This window comes from Seriola lalandi, unplaced genomic scaffold (assembly GCF_002814215.2).
Source record: "Seriola lalandi dorsalis isolate HSWRI2012SDOR001 ecotype SW California unplaced genomic scaffold, Sedor1 jcf7180002054894, whole genome shotgun sequence".
Taxonomy (NCBI): domain Eukaryota; kingdom Metazoa; phylum Chordata; class Actinopteri; order Carangiformes; family Carangidae; genus Seriola; species Seriola lalandi.
Window position 1 is genome coordinate 147,117 of NW_019525446.1, and position 19,502 is coordinate 166,618.

The window sequence follows — 19,502 nt, forward strand, 5'->3', positions numbered from 1 at the left end:
GTTTGGGGTGGGTGGGGGTGGGAGTTGTCTGTTATCTTCTCCGTTGTTTTTAAGCGTTCTGCATCTCCTTGCCGATCTTGTAGCTCAGGATCTTGTTCCAGTCGATCTTGGTGCGTGTCACAGGAAGCTGGCGGCGTAAGGCTTTGAAGGTAGTGTCCGACATGGTCTGGTAATTCTCATTGATGGCCGTCTGAAGTGAACAACAGAGAGATGGGAGAGAGGAAAGGAAATAAGAATATATTCCATAAAATCTTTCAAATAGATTCAAATTTGAAAACGTTTCTCGCTGCCAGAGGCCGAATGTGTAGGATGATGAATTAAAACTTTTAACTTTAACTTAACTTTTTAGATTGTCTCAGGATGTTCGCTTGATTTGTTTTTCAAATTACATTTCAAAATACCCAAGATTTAAAAATAAATAAATAGAATACAATTTATGTATGACAGTGTTTTGTGCCATCTTTAGTTTCTTTTAATGAGTGGGCAGCTGTGGAAGAGCAGTCTCTGTTAAAATAAAACATCCGAATTCATCGGTGACTCAGCTTTCCATCGGTCGTAGACTAAGAGAAAAACTTGGAAAATCCTGGCAAGAGTAAAACATGATGTCTCGTTTCAGCCAACCTCATACCTCCCCCTAAAAATCCTATCCATAAATCAATAATTGAAAGTTTCAGGTGTGTGTGTGTGTGTGTGTGTGTCAACCCTGACTGGAAACGGAACAATCCTCTTTCCACACAAGCTAAGGTGACAGTTCAATTTCCCAGCAACAAACGGAAATCATACTGAACTCAGAATATCCATTTCAGATTACATACCTGATAGTCGTTCTCTGCAGCCTCCATGATCTTAACAAACTCCTTTGCAGTTGAAGCCTCGTTCTGAAAGGTGACAGGAAGACGCACATAATTAATTTTAAGAGTCGAGGGGGAAAAGTGTCATAAACAAAAGACTGGGGGAAGGTGCAACCAAAACTAACACCTCCAAACTGCAAACAATTTAGTGAAAACACATTCCCAGGCAACTGTCAGCAGGTTAAAACTGGTTCTTCAGCTGGTAAAACCACAACTGGGGTGGATGGGAAACAGTGGAAGTAATATGTTCAATACATCAGACGTCATGAATTATATCTGGGATGACTAGAATGGCTTGAATGAAATTTGTTGACGGCGACGACATGTTATATTTCCTCGTCTGTGTACGTACACACAAACAAAAAGGTGTTCAGCTATACTCACAGAAATTGACATGGACTCCTGGACCTCTTTGTGGCTCACCAGCTGAACATTTCCATCCTCATAGTAATGAACCTGGAAAAGACAAAAGTTTAGGTTCAGTTCATTTGGAGCCGAAAAAATTCATCCTGTATCTCCACGAAGGAAATAATATCAAGACCACAAAGACTCTGATGAAAGAAGCAGCAGAAAACCAAAGAAAGAGTCTTGTTGATGAAGTAGAAACATGTGACACGAGTGTGACAGAAATATTTATATCATTGTACTTTGTGCGTTGTAACAACAAATGTGTCTATCGCTTCACAGAGTGGATTATTTAAACCAAGTACCTGGATTTTCATGATTCCTGCCACTTGAGTGGTGGAGGGGGAGATGGTAAATTTCCATTCTGACCTCCAGCGTCCATTCCTGTGCGAAGAGGAAGAGACAAAAACCAGACTTTAATCACTCATTACACCTCTTAACACCACTCCTTACAACGATATCACACAAAAATGAATGCTCCTCGCTTTACAGGGCCGTCCCATCACACAGGACCAAACTGAATCTGAAACTGTACCTCGCTGAAAAAAAACAAAACAAAACAACACGTCTGCCTCAGGAAACAGAAATATTTACCACACTTTGTCACTTTGTTAGTTAAGATCTAGAAGCTAAACATTATCTTGAGCTTTGTAAAAAAAATAAAAAATCCAGAGAGATAGGAAGCACTGCAGGATGTTCTCACTCGAGCGTCCTTATGTCACATCTTGTATTATGACATATTTAAACATAAAGAGTTATTGTACTGATGAAACCAGTGTATAAGCTGGCTCAAGATTTGATATTTAAATAACACAGGCAATAACACGTCACTGAATGGTTAGGTATGAAAATGTTGTGAACCACAGTCACTAGATCTCAACCTGATTTAACACCTGTAGGAGATTTTGGACCGACACCCACCATCACTATCATCATCACAACCATAGTATGATCCGTTTCATCCCTCCAGCAGAGCTCCCGAAACTTCTTAATAATCATCATTATATAACACCAAGACTTTTATAAAGATAACTCGAAAGATATCCCTCCTCTGTACACATATAAATAAATTAGCATGGAGACTATTAAATGTCTCCATGCAGCTACCATCATCTGATATAAAACAACTTTTTTTCATTAATGAGATGATGTCAGATTTCTTCTTTTATTACATGAGGAGCAGTAGTCCAATTTACAGAAATGTCAAGAGCAAGAGTTTTCTTCTAAAGCAGGGAGGAAAAGCTCTAATCACATAAAATAGGTGAATCTAAATACCAAATTATGTCCAATTATAAACCTGGAAGCAAACACTGAAGAGGAAAAGCATATATATATATATCTTTTAATTATATTTACTATTGCTGATACCAGTGGCAGCTGCATACAGAAGCTGAGGGATCATTACACCAAACAACCCATAAGGTCTGGAAAACCCAGCACCAAAGAGGATTGGTGCAGTTCTTATCCAATTAGATTAACCCGATCACAAACAGCTCAGCAACACTTACAAGGGCCAACAGTCTAGTGCTCCAGAGTTAAGTGCCAATTAAAGTAATGCCTTCGAAGCCTCTTGTACATATCAAACAACATTTTAGGCTTTTGAAGATCTTCATAATTTCAACATTTTTTTTTTTTTTTTAAGATGCCGTTTAGGATGATGATTTAGAAACCATCGTGGGGAATTGTACATGCTGCGTAGAAAGAAGAAAATATTATATCTTTTATATATATATATATATATATCTCAGAGGTTTCAAATCTCACTGATGCAAAATGAAAGATGCATTAAGTAAGTGACTGAAACCTACCAGAAGTTTTTTGGTTGAAACTGATGGCACTCGATGCACACGATGATGGTTTGATGTCCATCGATGGTTTTCCCGTAAATCTAAACGGGGAAAAGCAACGACACTGTCAGACCTGAATTCACATGCCAACAGTTTTTCACCTTCCCCTGCTAGTTGATGACCACAACTTCTTCTTTACTGCTGCACATGTGCATCGGATGAATCACACGGTGGTTTGTGGTTAACAGCTACAAAATTAATCACATGCCAACCTGCAACTTAGAGATTGTAATACGCACAGTGTCTTCAGAGGCAATCAAGCAAACCACATAGAGTACAACTGTTTTGTGTCTGCGACAGAAGTGTTTTGTTCACTTCGCATTAATAAATAAGAAGCACAACAGGAGCTTTACAGAGTGAACTGCAACAATTTCTAAATATAGGCCTACCATTAAATCCTGCAGTGTACAAGATGGGTTGAAATAGTTCTTGTTGCCTTTGCTCACTCTGACCAGACACTTTAGATAAATGGATATAATGAAGACTGGTATCTGGTGCCAGATAACAATCCCACATTTTAACTAAACATGTTTATGATAATCTAAAAAAAAAAAAAAAAAAAGTGTTGAACGTGTGGGTTGTCTTTTATAAAAACAGTTTTTCGGGCCGTATCTAAGGTAGTCAAACCACTATTTGCATAGTGCAAGGTGTTATACATCCACGCCTGCTTTGGTTTTACATTTGCTGTATTTTAAAGCGAACTGCAGGACGCACCAGCTTCTGCTTTCCTAACGTTCGAGTCATACTGTAAAAACTGTTTTACTCTAAAACAATCAGATTTCATTCATCAACTGTCGGAGAGAAGGCAACTGTGGCAGCAAAACTGCATCTTGAAAGTAAAACACAACGACAGAATTTTCATGTTTTTGAGCTGAAGTGTTACTTTTAGTTACTGAGAATACAGCAACGAAGATTACGAAGTGGGCTGGGACGTACGGTGCAGACTCCGCTGGGATAGTGCTCCTTGACGTAGGCCCTGACGGCTGAGTCCACGGCGCTCCTCCAGCCCTCCAGGGAGCCGTCGACGTCATGAGGCCGCGGGTCGCTGGCCTCCTTCCTCAGGTGGTCGAACTTGAAGGAGATCTTGTTCTTGGGGTCCAGGACCCGGCCATTTCCAAGGTCACCATGCTCTGTGATTAAGACCTGGAGAGAAGAAGAATTTAGAGGAGAATTAGAGGAAGGATAAGAAAAATAAGAAATGGAAAAGGAAAAAAGGAAAGCCATATGAAAAATAAGAAACAAGACAAAGAGAGATAAAAAAGAAAAATTAAACAAGTAAAAAGACAAACGTAACAAACAATCAGATATCAGGAGGCAGGAGATTTTGTGGAAATGGAGAGAAGAGTGAAGACGTAAATTCAAATGGGAACACAGGCATCAGCCTGAACTTTCCATCTGCTGTCTTCCACCTCGACACTCAGCTCAGCCTGCTGGGTATAAGACAGGGGAGTTTCAACCCGTGATGTGGGAACAGAGGGACATGATGACATCATTACATAAGACACTGCAATCATTGCTGAGGCTTCACCGCCGTGTTCAACCTTCACACAAACTCAGACACCAGCACAATGACATTAAAATAAAGACGTGTTTGTGATCTTGTTTCCTGAGGAGGCGAAGGACCACTGGGACTGGTGTCTCTGTCTCTGCTTTAATTCCCATAAGGCCGTGATACTAGTGCAACAATAATAAAAACTGAATGAGCTTGTTGCTTTCCCCACTTCACAATGCTGGTATTATGTTTCTGTTATTGTCTCTTCTTTCCACTGTTTTAACATTTGCAAAGCAAACTGTGTTACACTGTCATAGAGCTACACTGAGAGACTGACGTGTACAATAACACGTGACTGTTAAACCCATATGGATATAGATTATGAACTGTGAAATATCCATGTGTTTGAGATTATAACATTATTTTAGTTATCACTCTGCGTTAAAATAATTTAAATAATCACAGCTTTTACACACTTCCATGTTCATTTGTTGCCACGCTAAGTAAATTTTTTTCACCCTTGTAGTCTGCTTGAACTATTAATGGGACATCACAATATAAACTTATTGTAACTAACTTATAAACATGAGCACTCAGTCGGCGTTGAAGGTTTCAGCCAGTGTGTGAAATGTAGGTATAACGGTCGGAAAGGACGAGGCCCAGCCGGCCGCACAGTGTCGAGGCTGGTAGTAACACACTAGTAACTGTGGAGTCCTACCTGATGAGTGACACATATGGACATGAACTGGATTAACAACATACACAAGATTACATCACACATCAACTCACCTGTTCTTCGTAGCCCTCGATTTTCACTGGGGTAAACTGGTCCAAGTTGTACTGTGCAAATGCACTGCAAAGACAGGCAAAAAAAATTTATTCATACACTTCATACTTTAAACTCAGCACTTTGTCCAAACATCATTTCTAGACTGTATTTAAATGGTAATACGGATGTAAACTAAAGCCATAATGAGTCTACATCTTAAGACTCCTTTCCCTTTCATTTTCATTTACTGTTGGATCATATTTAAAAAAGTAAATAAAAAGGCTGGACATCCACCCAACAACCAGTGTTTGGAGATACAGAGGCGCTGCTTGCTGAACTTTGACCCATGTTTCTCTCCATACTTTCAAGTCTTTTTGCAAATTCTAAAATCACTTTTCAAGAGCTGGATGTAGAACAAGGGGGGGGGGGACGACTTACTGAGCTGCACCTTCCCTGAGAAGATTGTCATTGTTGAGCAGCAATCGCACATCTGAGGAGTAAAATAAAGAGATTAGGAGAGAGTAAGAAAAAAGAGGAGGGAAGAGGAAGTAGGAGAGGAGAGAGAAGACAGGTACAGCAGATTAGCACTGTGACACACACGCGCACACAAAAGACAAAGCTGCCTGCAGTCAATCTTTGCAGCATTTATGTCAAGGGAGTGAAGCAGACATGGTAAATTAGCTCAGTGGAAACGGCTGTAAAATCACACAGAGATGAAAGGGGGCAAAGAGGCAATAGGGGATTGTGTTTTAGTGTGTGTGTGGCTGTCAGGCTGTGATAAGAAGCAGACAGACAGCCCCCCGGCGCTCCTCTGAGGTGACGACATTTATCGAGGCAGGACGAAGCTTTAACAAAGCCAAAACACATACACACACACACACACACACACACAAACACACACACACACACACACACAGTCTCAAGGGGCGCTACTCTGACATTGTGGTGTCAACACTTGCTGCAGGGTGAGCTCCAGCTACGATTCCTCCAAAGCAGAGTCGCACAGTTTTCCTTACATTTTGTCGAGCTCCATTACGTCTCCTAAATCAGCACTTTCCTGACCCAAGATATTTTAAATTCCTCCTTACTTATTTTATTTCATGTCAGAAAGACGACATGAAACAATTGTTTTCACAAGGCAGAAGTGGGATCAGGCTTCACCCTCTAACATCTCGCATGTTAAAAACTGCAGCAGTCGGTGCGACTAGCACGCCTACAGAGACTAAAATAAACTTTCTGCTCAACTGCCGAGAGTCACTGAACTCCGAAAAGCAACTCATTTGACAATAAACCTACACAATCCACCTAATGCATCAGAAATATGATGTATTTACTCATTTGAAAATGACTCACTTAGATACAGTGGATAGTTTGTAAACAGCCAGTGGAGTAAAAGTCACTGTTGTGTATTAAAAAATAATAAGTCCTTGGTGATTCATTGCAGAACAATCACAGACGTAAGTAATAACATTGATGGTTTCACTCCATTTAGGTGTGATTAACTGTGCTGCACTAGTGTAAGGCTGTTGTGTATTCTGTTAACATGAATTATCTATGTAAACTCTACAACAAAACAACAGATTAAAGAAGATTTGTCTTCGTGTCAAGCTGTTCCTTAAGTGGAGGTAATGGCAAGGAGGATTGTGACTCTCTAAAATAATCCTGTAGAAGAATCTCAATATTCATATAACAAATGACCAAAACCCTCTGCATTATTCAACCTCAGCAGTATTTCAGCCAATATTAGCTAATCGCAAATATATTGTTTTTGGTGTTTATACAGGCCAATAAGTAGTGAGGAATCACAAAAGTAAATTCAAACCAAACTCAGTGTATCCTTATCCAGAATCTTTGTTTATCCAGGAGTTTGAAAATTGAAATTTTCTAAGTGACAAAACTGAAAATATCTAATAACATGTTATATTCAAGCGCATGCAAATAAACCAGCAATGCTGTAGGAAGAAATGAAAGTCACCTAAGGTCCATTAAATTAAATTTTGCTCCAGACAAAAGGTTCTGTTTTTGTATTTCAGACAGTGTCCTAAATACTTTTTATATGCTGTGATGAATCTGTGTCTCACATTATCAAGTTGTGCACTCCTCAAATCAAATCATACATTAAATTCAAACAGAGCCAAGCAAGCAATTACATCACCCTTCACCCTCCAGGAATTATTAATAAGTTTATGACACACACACACACACACACACACACACACACACACACACACTCTATGTAGAGGAAAAGAACTCACCATTGAAAACTTCGTTGAACTCTCCTGGTGGGGCGTGGATGACGAAGTTAGCTGCTATGCGTACCTGCACACAAAGACACAAAGTACAGGTACAGGTTAAGGCTGGGGGGGTCACTCAGCAAACACAGACACACCGTCCAAAATCTGAGACTACAGCTCAACATTTCATTTTTATTGTGATCAATTTTTCAGATTGACATATTAATATTAAGAACCCCTCCTCCATCTATGCACCTCCAACCCAGCCCTCACATACGCGTCTAAATAGGTTTTAACAACAACATTAAAGATTTAGCACATGCTCAATATCATATTTAAAATATTTACATGTATTCAAGTATAAGTCAGACTGCTGGTCTGTGAAATGTGTCACAATTGTCTACTTTATCACAAGATGAAACTCTCAGCCACAGTGGTGGAAAGTAACTAAGTACATTTACTCAAGTACTGTACTCCAGTAGTTTTATGTGCATGTGTATTTCCGCTTCCTATTACTTTGTACATCTAGTCTACAAAATGTTAGAGGAACTATTTTACTTTTTACTGCACTATATTCATCTGATTGCTAGATTTACATTTTGCAAAGTGCAAGCACTGCAAGAATCTTCATCCCATCAGAAAGTTTTAATTTTCTTATAACAGGTGTCGTCTTCCATTATGGTGGGATAACTACAACCAGTTTGTTTATGATTTTCATTAATAAGGTCAGCGATCTGTTATTGTGACATCTGTCAAGGTTCTCGCACACGTTTCTGAAAGTGAGAATTGATTTCTGACAGACAGGTAAAAATAATCTGACTAGACTGACAGAGCAGTATTTTAAGAACATCATACATATGTCTACATGTTGGTGACAACTCAGCATTTTCAAACACATTGAAAAGATAGAAAGAAATAATGAGTGCTTTTCACATTTCATACTTTAATTGCTGTAATACTTTTACTTAAATGCAGAACCTGCAGAAATATTTTTACACTATTGTATTCATACTTTTACTTGAGTAAAGGATCTCTACACTTCCTCCACCACTGCTCTGTCCTTTGTAAGTCTGCTTAAGTTGTGAACTACCCCAGTGCTGCTCTCACTGTAACTGCACTAACTTAATGCCCAGATTTCACAATGTAAACACCGACTATATATATATATATATCTGCATTGTGGCCAACAGGGGGTGTAATGTTACTGTGTCACTGGTGTGGAGGTTGGAGGGTGGAGTGAGGCGCTTCAGTGTCTCTCTCAGTCTACAACACATCTGAGCAGTCATTTTTCCTCCTCCTCACTTCTCTTCTGCACCACAACACTTCCTGTTTCCAGGTCACATGTCAAACTGACAGCGAGACGACAGCCCCTCCCTCCCCCGCAAGGTTTACAACCATATATGGACATAAAAATGTGCTGAGGACTAATACACTCTCTCTCTCTCTCTTCCTACCTCTGTATCTCTTTACCTCCCTCTATCACTCACAGGGCACAGTGGCTCAGTGGCTCAGTGCCCCCCCCCACACATCTCACAGGCTGGTGAAAGGTGTTTATATGTATGTGTGTGAGGGTGTGTGTGTGTTTGTGTGTTTCCCCTGGGCCCCTATTAGCAGTGTGTGTATACAAGTGCTCCGGCACTCGCGCAGAGCTGCAGATTGATTCTCGCTAATGAGCGATGCTGAGAGAAAGGAAGGCACTCGGGGAGGAACATGTGTGTGTCTGCGCCTGTATGTGTGTGTGTGTAATGTTGAGATCAAAGTTTATCTGCATTAATCTAATCTTTTGTCATGAGATCATCATCATGACCCCATTAAGCTGAACGTGTGTTTGTGACTTGAAAACCCTGTGGGAAGAGTCATTTGCATTGGGTCTCCCTCATTATCCGGGACGGCCCGGCAGTGTAAACACACTTTCCATATGCAGACAGCATCGCCCAGATACTCCAGGGGCCTGTCCCAAGAAGTCCCAAGGTTTACACTGTAGTGAACCCAAGTCATCCCGATCAGTTAAATCTCACATCTGTGTCAGGGACTGAAGTTCTGGGTTTCATTCAGATGCTTCTTGGAACAGGCTGTCTGCCTGTAGTTCATCTGACCTTAATGATCAGATATTTGTCAAAGCCCTCCGGTGCAGTAAGTCTTTGTCATTTTTATTCCAGAAAACAAATTTAAAAAACAGTAATCTGGTGTGGTTGAATCTAGTTTTCTCTTGATCTGAACCAAAGTAAATTACCTGTCTATGTGTGCATATCTTGGGCCACATTTACACCACAGATAAATAAAAGATAAAACAAAGTTCCTCTATTTTGGTATCCTATCCACACCAAATATTTTTCACAAATTAATCGATTGATAGTTTGATCTTTAAATCCATTTATAAACATGCAGGTGTAACGACAAAATAAACTGACCTCACCAAACTGAAACATCTGACACCAAACTGACCTCTCTCTATGCCCAGATCTGGTTTCAATAAAGTCTATTAATAGAGCCTAAGTTCAGCAGACCCACAGTCTCATAATCAGCAATAACAACATTACACTATGCTTTTCAATGTCTTTTCTGTGTCTTGTCTTGCCAGTTCAGTGTAATGTAATAGTGTAATGATTGTCATAAATCCATTTTCTGAACCTCTTATCCTCCTCAGGTTCATGAGGGGGCTGAAGCCTTACCCAGCATGCCTTTGGCAAGAGGCAAGGTACACCTTTAACAAGCTGCCAGTCTATTACAGGGCTGACACACAGAGAAAGACAAATACAGTCACACCTACAGGAAATTTAGTTTCCAACTCACCAGCCTTAAGACAGGCGGGTCATGGAAGAACCTGACAAGAATAAAAGTCTAGACAAAATATTCAATGTCCATAGACAGTTGGTGCTTTTAGGATATAAACAGAAATACACTGAACAAATTAACACTGCTGAAGACATAATTCCTCTGTGAACAACTGGGGGAGAGACCAGTAAAAGACTGCAAAGGAATGAACAGGGATTGGTTTTACAATCACATCAGAGCCATGCTAACCGTTTTAAAGTGCATGGAGAGCAGAGGAGATGAAGCCAAGGGAGCACAATGTGGGTTCAAATGAATCACTGACAAGAGAGAAGAGAGATACTCCATTAGCGGATTATGAGTAAGGCACTGACTGTTAAAAGCTAGTTAAAACAGGGTAGTACTTCCTCTTCCCCTAAGTACATGAAACCAGTTCCACTAATGCAGTGCGACGAGAGCCTTCATCCTGCTCAGACAACACAGGAATGAAACATGAAATGAAAGTACTAATTTTTGGTTATTTCCATATTAAACATCATCGCTCTGTGTTTACAGGATTACAGGAGGGATGGTCCTCAGGACGAATTTCTCAGTAGCTTAAATGGTAATTTAGATCTAGACTAGTCAAGTAAACAGTCCAAATTCACCTCAATTTAATCAGAAATTAAGAGGGATCACAGCGTCTGCAGGTAAACTATGTCATATTGGTTTGCCGAGTGATTTGCTAACATTAGCAGTGCTAGCACCAGCAGCCATCTTTCCTTGGAGCTTAACATCCACATGCCTGTGCCACTTTGTTCTGACACAGCCTACATTCAACCTTATTTTTATTTTCCATATCTAAATACAGCCAAACTGTACCTGACTTTATGAGATGTCATCAGACCCACTTCCCACCTTGCTGGTTTACAACATCCAGGCTAGTGGCGGGCAGCTGCGTAACATCTTAGACGCAACGGTTACCCGGCGCATTAGGGATGCAGAGTATTTTTGGTTCCGACTAGCAAGGGTAGCAACATTTAATTGTTTTGTTGAATACTTGTGCATATCTCTAGTTTACAGTGACACTTCATACAAATACTGTTCTGGAAACAAGGTTATAACCATTTTTTCATTGCCTATAATAATATGGATTAAGGAACTCAATCTAATTGTGCTGTTGTTAGATAGCAAGATGGTACATCAACTGCCAAGACCACAAACCTACTGCACAAGTCAGGAGGAAGTAGTCTGCTTCATACGTTATTTTACCAGCTTCTTACCATGAAGGAATTCAAGCAGAGATTTCACAAAGTCAAATAAAATGGAGGTAGATGTTGTAATTTGGTCAGTTTTTAAGCTTTAAACCAAACCTAACTTAAATGTGTTAAAAGTCTGAGCTAGCAGACAAATTATAACCTCCTGTGCAGGGGTAATTACTGTAGAGCAGCAGTTTGAATGTTGAGCTCCAAGGTTAAATGTTCCTTCGAGTGGCAGTGTGTTACGCTGGGACACAGGCTACTGGGACACTTCAGCGCTCTGAGACCTAGTTTTAGCCTTGAGTACTGACTGCCACGTGCAAGACGAAGGGCCGAGATTGAGCAAAAGAGTCTCTACAGGGAACTATTTTAACTAACTCACAGTCTTTGGTGAATGAAACCTGTCAGACAAACTCTGCTACTTGGTCTCACTGGGTTACTGCTGATTACCTTTTAACCTGTCTTACCTATCTTTGGATTACAAACACTGACCCATGGCCTTGGATCAATCCACTAGAAACGAGCACTGATCCGATATCTGCTATTAGACTAGCACGGAAAGTTTTAGTTGATCGATAAGCCCATCATCAGAAAATTAAACAGCAATAATTTTGATAATAATTTAAATAGTAATAGTAATTTCATTCCACCTTCTCAAATGTCAAGAACGAGAACAGGAGCAAAGTGATAGCAGGTAATTATGGCTGACAGCTGCTGTGTGTGTTATCTGAACATGTCTTAGTCACAGTTATCGCGATATTGGACAAAGTCTTTCTTTTACTTGAAATAAGGGCTTTTTTTTTTATCATCTCCCACAGTCAATTCCTTTATCTTTCTACAGATTCTCAGGGAATGGAGTCTGGAGTCCAACCATGGAGCTGGAATAATAACACTGGAGCAACACACACACAAAGCCCGTGGGACATAGGCACCCCCTGTAGTGTGGGCTTCTCATGTCTTTGTGCTCTCGTGGCCTAGACACCAGCTGGTCTCTTTTCTTTCAACTTGCTCACTGTATATTCATCCTCATATTACCCAACAACCCCTCCTTTGCTTGATACAGACACTCCCACTACACTATCCCAACACCCTCTCAGGGAGCACCCTTTTCTTGATCACAAACGACACCCACTGACACTGAAACCACACTTATCCAAATCCTGGCATCAAAATCGCCTTATCATGCCAATCCAGATCCATGATGGGAGAATAAAAAAACAAAACAAAAAAAAAACCCCAGCAGGAATAAACTGAGGCAATATTTTGTCCGGCGGGCATTTTAAGCTGCATCATCTCCCTGACTTTGATCCTCTTCTCTGGCATGCCTCCATTTCAATATCCTAGATAGAGAGGGAGAAGGCGGCCCTGGCGCCTTGAAATGCTACACCACAGATAGGGCCAAGTTTAGAGGGAAACCAGGCAGATGTGGGTGAATATTGGGGGGGGGGGGATGGGCTGGGATGTGGGTGCAATAATTCATGAATATTAAGTCCACAGCGGGATGACAGGCAGCCATGGGCACACTAGAAATGTTCCTCCGCTAATGAAAATCAGGAGGTGGCGGTGCGTCGACTCAGGATTAAAATGAAGAAATAAGGGTCTGTGAAGTTGGAGATACACACTCTCAGAAACAGAAACCTGTCGCTTTATTGAAACAATTATATTCAGTTCTTCATTCTTTCTGCTCAGGCAGCCATCAGTTTCAGTTCATCTCAGTCATGTATTCATAACTTAACTTCACACTTGCTTAAAAGTTGCATGGTAATTCGTCAACTTTATTTTCCTGTCAGATGTGCGACATTTTTATATTTTGATTTCTATATTCAAATTTCTATGGGACTAATAAATGTGATTTTAATACAAGATGTAGTATACAGATCTATATCCAGTTAAGGTCAAATGGTGAGAAAAATTGCAGGAGTAGTTCACTCTGAGCCACAAGGTGTAGGCTATTGGCACTAATGGAAAGTTTATGATGATCGGTCACTGTGAGCCCTGTTTTTTGTATATAAAGATATTCACCCTATTCCTACCTGAAGGAGGTCTCTAACCTGACCCGTAGTATCAAACGTTCTTTATTGAGCAGGTGAGGACAGAGTGAGGGCGTCTCTTTGCCCTCATACTTGTCAGACGTTTGTGAAAGTTTGGAGATAATGCAGCTCTGCCAGTGACAAAACTCCCCCGACTCATGGCTTCAACAGCACATGAGATTTTGCCGCCTGCGCTTCCATTCGTGAGCTACAATGTCAGAAAAAATCAAATCAAAAGTAAACATGGATGTGTGTAACGGCGTGCATTGCTGTCGCCAAAGTCCAAAAATGGTAAAAAAAAATATATATATTGACGGGCACCCATTGCAAGGTATGAGCACCAGAGATGCCTTTACAAAAAGGCAAAACACACATGCTACTATATTTACTTTGAGAGGGATCAAACTCGTGACCTTGCCCTCGCTCTGCTGCATAAATACTGAACCTGAATAATGCTGCCATGTCAACTTTCAATGTGCTCATTTGTCACCTTCAGCCCACCCCGATGACTTATCCTTACACTGTGCTGGTAAAAGCAGTGTCACTTTACCTTAAGCAGCCAGCTATGCAATATATGGAATATCACTGGCTTGCATTACAGCCTCCAGTATGCAGACACCACAGTGAGAAAAGCCACTGGTCTTTACAAATTAACATCTATCATTTTATAGGAAACTCCTGGGTCAACTGGTTTGTTATCTGGCTTAAAGCAAAGTTTCTAAAGTTGCTTACTAATCTAGAAAGTTTCAACAGAAGTAACCGCTCTCAAAACTGTCCTCAGGAGAAAAGGGGGAGTTCTCTGCCTGAAGATCAACTAAGGAGGCTCCAGCTTGTTCTACCCCTTGAACAAGGCACCAGTTTGGGCCCTGAAGACACTGTACTCTACCCAGGGGTTGAGACAAAAACTCATGCATAGTTGTTTCCTCATCTCCAGATCTCTGACACTGCTGCAGGCACGTATAGACAGCACTCCTCTGTCTTTCGCATTCTTCAGTTAAAGGGAGATGCCACTAAGTTTCAGCATCCAACTATGGTCTAAAGACAGCTATTCACAAGCTGAGCCGAGCTCAGGGCTGCTGGGAGTTTCCAGTGGCTCGCCAGTAAAATGAGGGATGGTTTAACCACACCATTATTTAATTTAGTGCACAGTGTTAAAGAGGATTATACTTTATCTGTGGTTTCTTTATGTCCCTTCTTACCGAGACAGAAATAAAACTCCTCCTTTCAAACTGGAAATTTTAAGAAAGAAAAACTTGATCAAATGGGATTCTCTGGTCTCCAGTGTAATAACTGAGTTATTCAGCCGGTCTGGTGTGTATGAGGAACAAGAAGAATGTATTTTATCTCTATTTCTGTAATATATTGTATGATATAAAGCACTCTGTATTGCAATTCTGTAGTTCTGGATTTAATTTTTCTACCATCCCGATATTTATACAGATCATGTCACATGCATAGCCTAAATATTTAGATGGGCTTAATTCTATACATGGGATTCAGTGAATGTTTCCACTCATAATTACTCTACATGCATTCATTACATTGGTGCCCCCAGTGGGAATCAAGCCACTGCTCCCAACTTCACACACTTTCTGTGCTGCTTGCTTCAAAGTCTTTTCTTTTCTGTCTCTTTAGCTACTGCACCGTCAACATGTATCGCGGCATTGCTGTTTTTACCTGTATACATGCCACATGTAATTAACCACAAGTGAGAAAGGTATGATGACGACGAACCAGTTAAAGGGTGCGTTTGTGGTCTATAGCTATATACTACTCTCTCATAATTTACACCTTGTAGCTCCAACAAAGACTGCATCCATACACACATCTCAGTCAGTGTCGAGTACATTCTCACCAAACTTAAAGGGAGTGCTGTGTCTTATGTCTTATTATGGAATCTGACTGGGATAAAGAGGAACTGTAACATTTGTTTAGCTTGCTCATTTATCTATGCTGACCTCTGTATGTTGGTTTAACTATCTGACTATTATGTGCGCTAACTTCCCGTGACAAGTGATTTACTACCTGCTAGTTTAGAGCTAAAATCATTATGCACAGTTAATGATCTTGGTATTAATATATTTGTAAAAAAAAAAAAAAAAACTTTAAACCACCACCTTCTGACTGTATGAAGCTGTTTTTGCTGAACAACCTAGAGGTTCAACTAAACTGTAAAAGTCAAAAACGCTGATGCTACTATGGTGAAATTACAGCTGACCAATTTACGAATGATCAAATCAGGTTCAATAGGAATTGATGTTAACAGCATGTCAGCATCAAAGCAATAAAACTTCCTCTCTTGAATATAAGCCTTTTCATGACATAATGCATCCTCACTAAACTGAACAGAAAGTTCTGCCTCTCTCTGAAACAGGAACCACAGCAGACACCCAGCTCCTTTACAGATGTTTTTTTTAAAGCCATAATACACCATTAAAAAGGCTACCACGTCATTGTTTCAGGTCTTTTCCTAAAATAACAAACAATCAAGTTGACAAGTTAAGAAGTAAAAGTGCTTTGTTTCTGATTCTGGCACCTTCCAATGTTCTTACGTACAGACAAAAGAAGAGACAGCAAATGCACTGAGTAATAAGAGTTTCCTGTTATACTCGTGTGGTTTCTGTGCTGTAATCAGGAAGCTGGCAGGCCAGTGCCCAAATGATTTAAAAAGACTGCAAGCAGCACTTCGTATCTGTGGCTGAGAGGAGACTCATTTTGCTGTTTAATCATTTAACAAGTGGAAGAGACTTTTCACTAATTCCCATCCAGGAAGCTTTTAGGTCTTTTTTTTTTTTTCTTTTTTAAGAATCGCAGTGACATGGACAGCCACAACAGCAACAGGACAGAAATTCCCCAGTCCCCTGGGACACATTCAGGAAGCATTTTTACAGAGGCAAACTCAAATCTATTTATTGTATTTGACACAGATGCATGCAGATGTCTCACTATAAAAAAAACAAAACAAAATTGCCTCAGTTAACTTTTCTAAAGCTACGTATCAAAAGTGCTATTTCTTCCAAAGTAGATTAAACAGTCATCACAGTAATGTCGGATCATAGCCGGTTAGAATTCCACCAAAAGAACATTCGCAGATTCGTCGCTCAGTGTGGGAAAGTACCATTAGCTGTGACGGGAGATTCTGACTGTGGCTTGGTTTGTCCAATCTAACCGTCTCTGGCAGGTCATCAAACATCATTTGGAGTTTTACTTTAATTCTACAAATCATGACTGGCCAGTGAAAAAGTTATTTAAACTCACTGTCATTATGTTAGGCAGAGACAACAGTTGTTTCCTTCCTTTGCAGTTTTTCTCTGAGCTGCATAAAACAAGCTTAGGGGCCAGAGCAGATGGCTGATTGCTGTGAGCAAATACACCGGAGAGACGGCGTTCAGAGTACAGAATTCAACTGCAGTATTTTCACGGAAATGCTTTGCTATTAACTGCACAACATACAGTGGATGGATGCATAATGTAACCACTTTGGTCTCACACCAATCATACTCAGAAGGAAATTAACAGTTCCCACCAGCTAAATACTGCGTAATATTTGCAGTCTGCCTGGCAGGTCGCCAACAAGCATTCTTTCAGCTCTACAAAATTAAACTGTCTGGTCAAACGGTGAAAGTGGTTCAACAATTGTGGAAACCAATGTGGTTAAGAGATGTAAAGAGCTCCCATCCTCTTCACAGCACCAACATCTAAAGTTGTTAACCGTTTTACCACAGCTTCACATCGGACGCACCTGAAAACTTTATTGATGGTGAGACTTACGTGTTACTTTACAAAATCACAAGGTGTCTGCAGTCACACACACACTCACCCGAGGCCTCTAATAAAATGTTGAACTAACAGCTGATGCCTGTGTGTTGATGAGCGTGATGCAGTCACACCCGCGGGTCAATGAGCTGCCTAAACTCTAAAAAAACCTTCTGACTCAGGCTGGAAGTGAACAAAATAAAACCAGGCGTTGTTCTAACTCTGAATGGTGTATTACATAACCCACAGAGTAAAGAATGCTTGTAATAGTTTACTGTGATATTAACAAGCAACAACACAGGGTATTAGATACATGTATGCACATACCTCCATGCTTATACCCCCATTAAGACGTATGGTGAGGCGGTGACCATGAGTTGTTTTGCCAACACATTCATTTACTGGCTATTTTTGTACTTAAAAGTTAGGTCATTTAATTTACAAAATATTTTCAAAAATGTTAAATACAATCACAACTTATTGGAGTTCATAAAGATGTCTCAACTTTGCTGGCAAATTCTGATGAACACTGACAAGTATTAAATTTACAATAACTTACATCTTTACAGCTGTAACCAGTAATTTATTGGGATTCTATAACTATCACATTGTCAATTAATTAATAAATAGTTTCGGCTTGAGGGCTGGAGCAGCAGTTATCACACTGATAAAAGGTCTGTTTCCAGTTTGCCTGACCAAAAGGCAAATAAAGCTTAACACAGGCTAAAATGTGCATTGAATCTAAGTCTGCCAACTAAATTAAAATAAAGTGCAAGTATGATTCCTGCAAACAGATCAGATAAGGTATTGGCTGTGTGTGTGTTTGTTCTCTCTTAAGGAAATGTAAAAGGAAAGCGAACAGTGCTTGTACCGCCAGATACTAGCAGGGGTGTGATGGGGTGTGAAACTTGCCTCCAGTGTGAAACTGACTACCACAGTTTTCTGTTACACCGCTATTAAAAGAATAAATATTTGTGTTGGACCTTTACAGCTGCACATATAGACTTTAAAATGTAAAAAGCACGTATGAATACTTTTGCTAAAGTATAACTGATATGCGTGATGTTACATTTTGGGTCATTTCCTTCATGTCGTTGATCAAGTGAAGCTCATACAAGTTCCCACATATTTGTACTGACAGTGAAACGTTACTTACTACAGCTGCAGTAGTTAGTTAGCAAGCTAGCTTGTGCAACGCGTATGGTTGCGGTCATACGGCTTATTTGAAAGGAATAAATAACCAGTAAAATCACCACTTCAGAATATTTTTTATGTGTAACGACAGAAAAGCGGTGTCAAAGAGCGAAAAGGGCGTGTTAGCAAGTCTGGCTATCTGATAGCGGGCTGCGGCTATGCTAAACTAACTAGCTACCGATCTTTGGTGTATGAAAACTTCCATAACACAAGCGACCAGGGACACAGGGGCGAAATGACATGTCCACAGAACGAGAAGGGCGTAGGTGGTGAGCTTAGATGAATTTATAATATGTACATGGCTCCTATTTTGAGTCAGGACCGTACAAGGAGCCTCCGTTTGAGATTCGCAAATGAGCGGAAGTTGAGCTAAAAATAATAAGAGCAGAAGCAGCAGCGGTTGTGCCGAGGCCTGGGGTTTTCTACAAATTCAATAAAAACGCCAGACGACGCCAGGATACACCGGGAGACGGACACGAATGCAACCCAAAATTTGGGCGCTTACGTGCTCCGCTGGGTGGATAAAACCTGTGATTAAATCGGCGTCTTACCTTTTCCTCGTCGGATAGCTGCTCCTCATGATCCGCCATCTTTTCTTCCGGCACCACCAGCTTGTCAGAGCCTCGTGACGTCATCGAATGGGTGGCTTCCCAGCTTGGTTCAGTTAGTTTTGACTGATTCTCAGTCACTGTCTGTGTCTATAGTGGCTGGAGGATGGACTACCAGAAATGATATGGAGCAACCCTGGGCAACCCCAGGCTTGCTCCACATCATTTCTGTCTACATGATTTGGTTATTCACCAATTCGTTAAAAGAAAACAAAAAGAAGCAATATATCAACTGCCTTCCATCCATCTGTTTGTAGAAAGACCTTGTGTCAAAATCTAGTTTTAATACTTACTGGTTTAGTTTGT

At 40.4% G+C, this 19,502-nt stretch overlaps 1 protein-coding gene across 1 annotated transcript; it reads right to left on the reverse strand.

Annotated features, from left to right (window-relative positions):
- Nucleotides 1-43: 43 nt before the first annotated feature.
- LOC111672151 (capping actin protein of muscle Z-line subunit alpha 2) lies at nucleotides 44-19,293 on the reverse strand. Its single transcript, XM_023429475.2, has 10 exons — nucleotides 19,140-19,293; nucleotides 7,620-7,683; nucleotides 5,803-5,854; nucleotides 5,385-5,448; nucleotides 4,040-4,246; nucleotides 3,065-3,144; nucleotides 1,562-1,640; nucleotides 1,236-1,307; nucleotides 816-878; nucleotides 44-190 (listed from the first exon to the last, which is right to left on the reverse strand). Exons 1-10 carry the CDS (start codon nucleotides 19,221-19,223, stop codon nucleotides 50-52), a joined length of 906 nt encoding a protein of 301 aa, XP_023285243.1. The 5' UTR covers nucleotides 19,224-19,293; the 3' UTR covers nucleotides 44-49.
- Between the last annotated feature and the right edge of the window lie 209 nt (nucleotides 19,294-19,502).

What these genes read in the sequence shown, in the direction of transcription:
- LOC111672151 (XM_023429475.2), bottom strand. Translation starts at nt 19,223, where the DNA reads ATGACGTCACGAGGCTCTGACAAGCTGGTGGTGCCGGAAGAAAAGATG. An exon ending in CTCAGGGAAGGTGCAGCTCA is followed by an intron (nt 5,449 to 5,802) that starts GTAAGTCGTCCC and finishes CTGTCTTTGCAG; the next exon opens with TGCATTTGCACAGTACAACT. An exon ending in CAGGAATCATGAAAATCCAG is followed by an intron (nt 1,308 to 1,561) that starts GTACTTGGTTTA and finishes TGTCTTTTCCAG; the next exon opens with GTTCATTACTATGAGGATGG.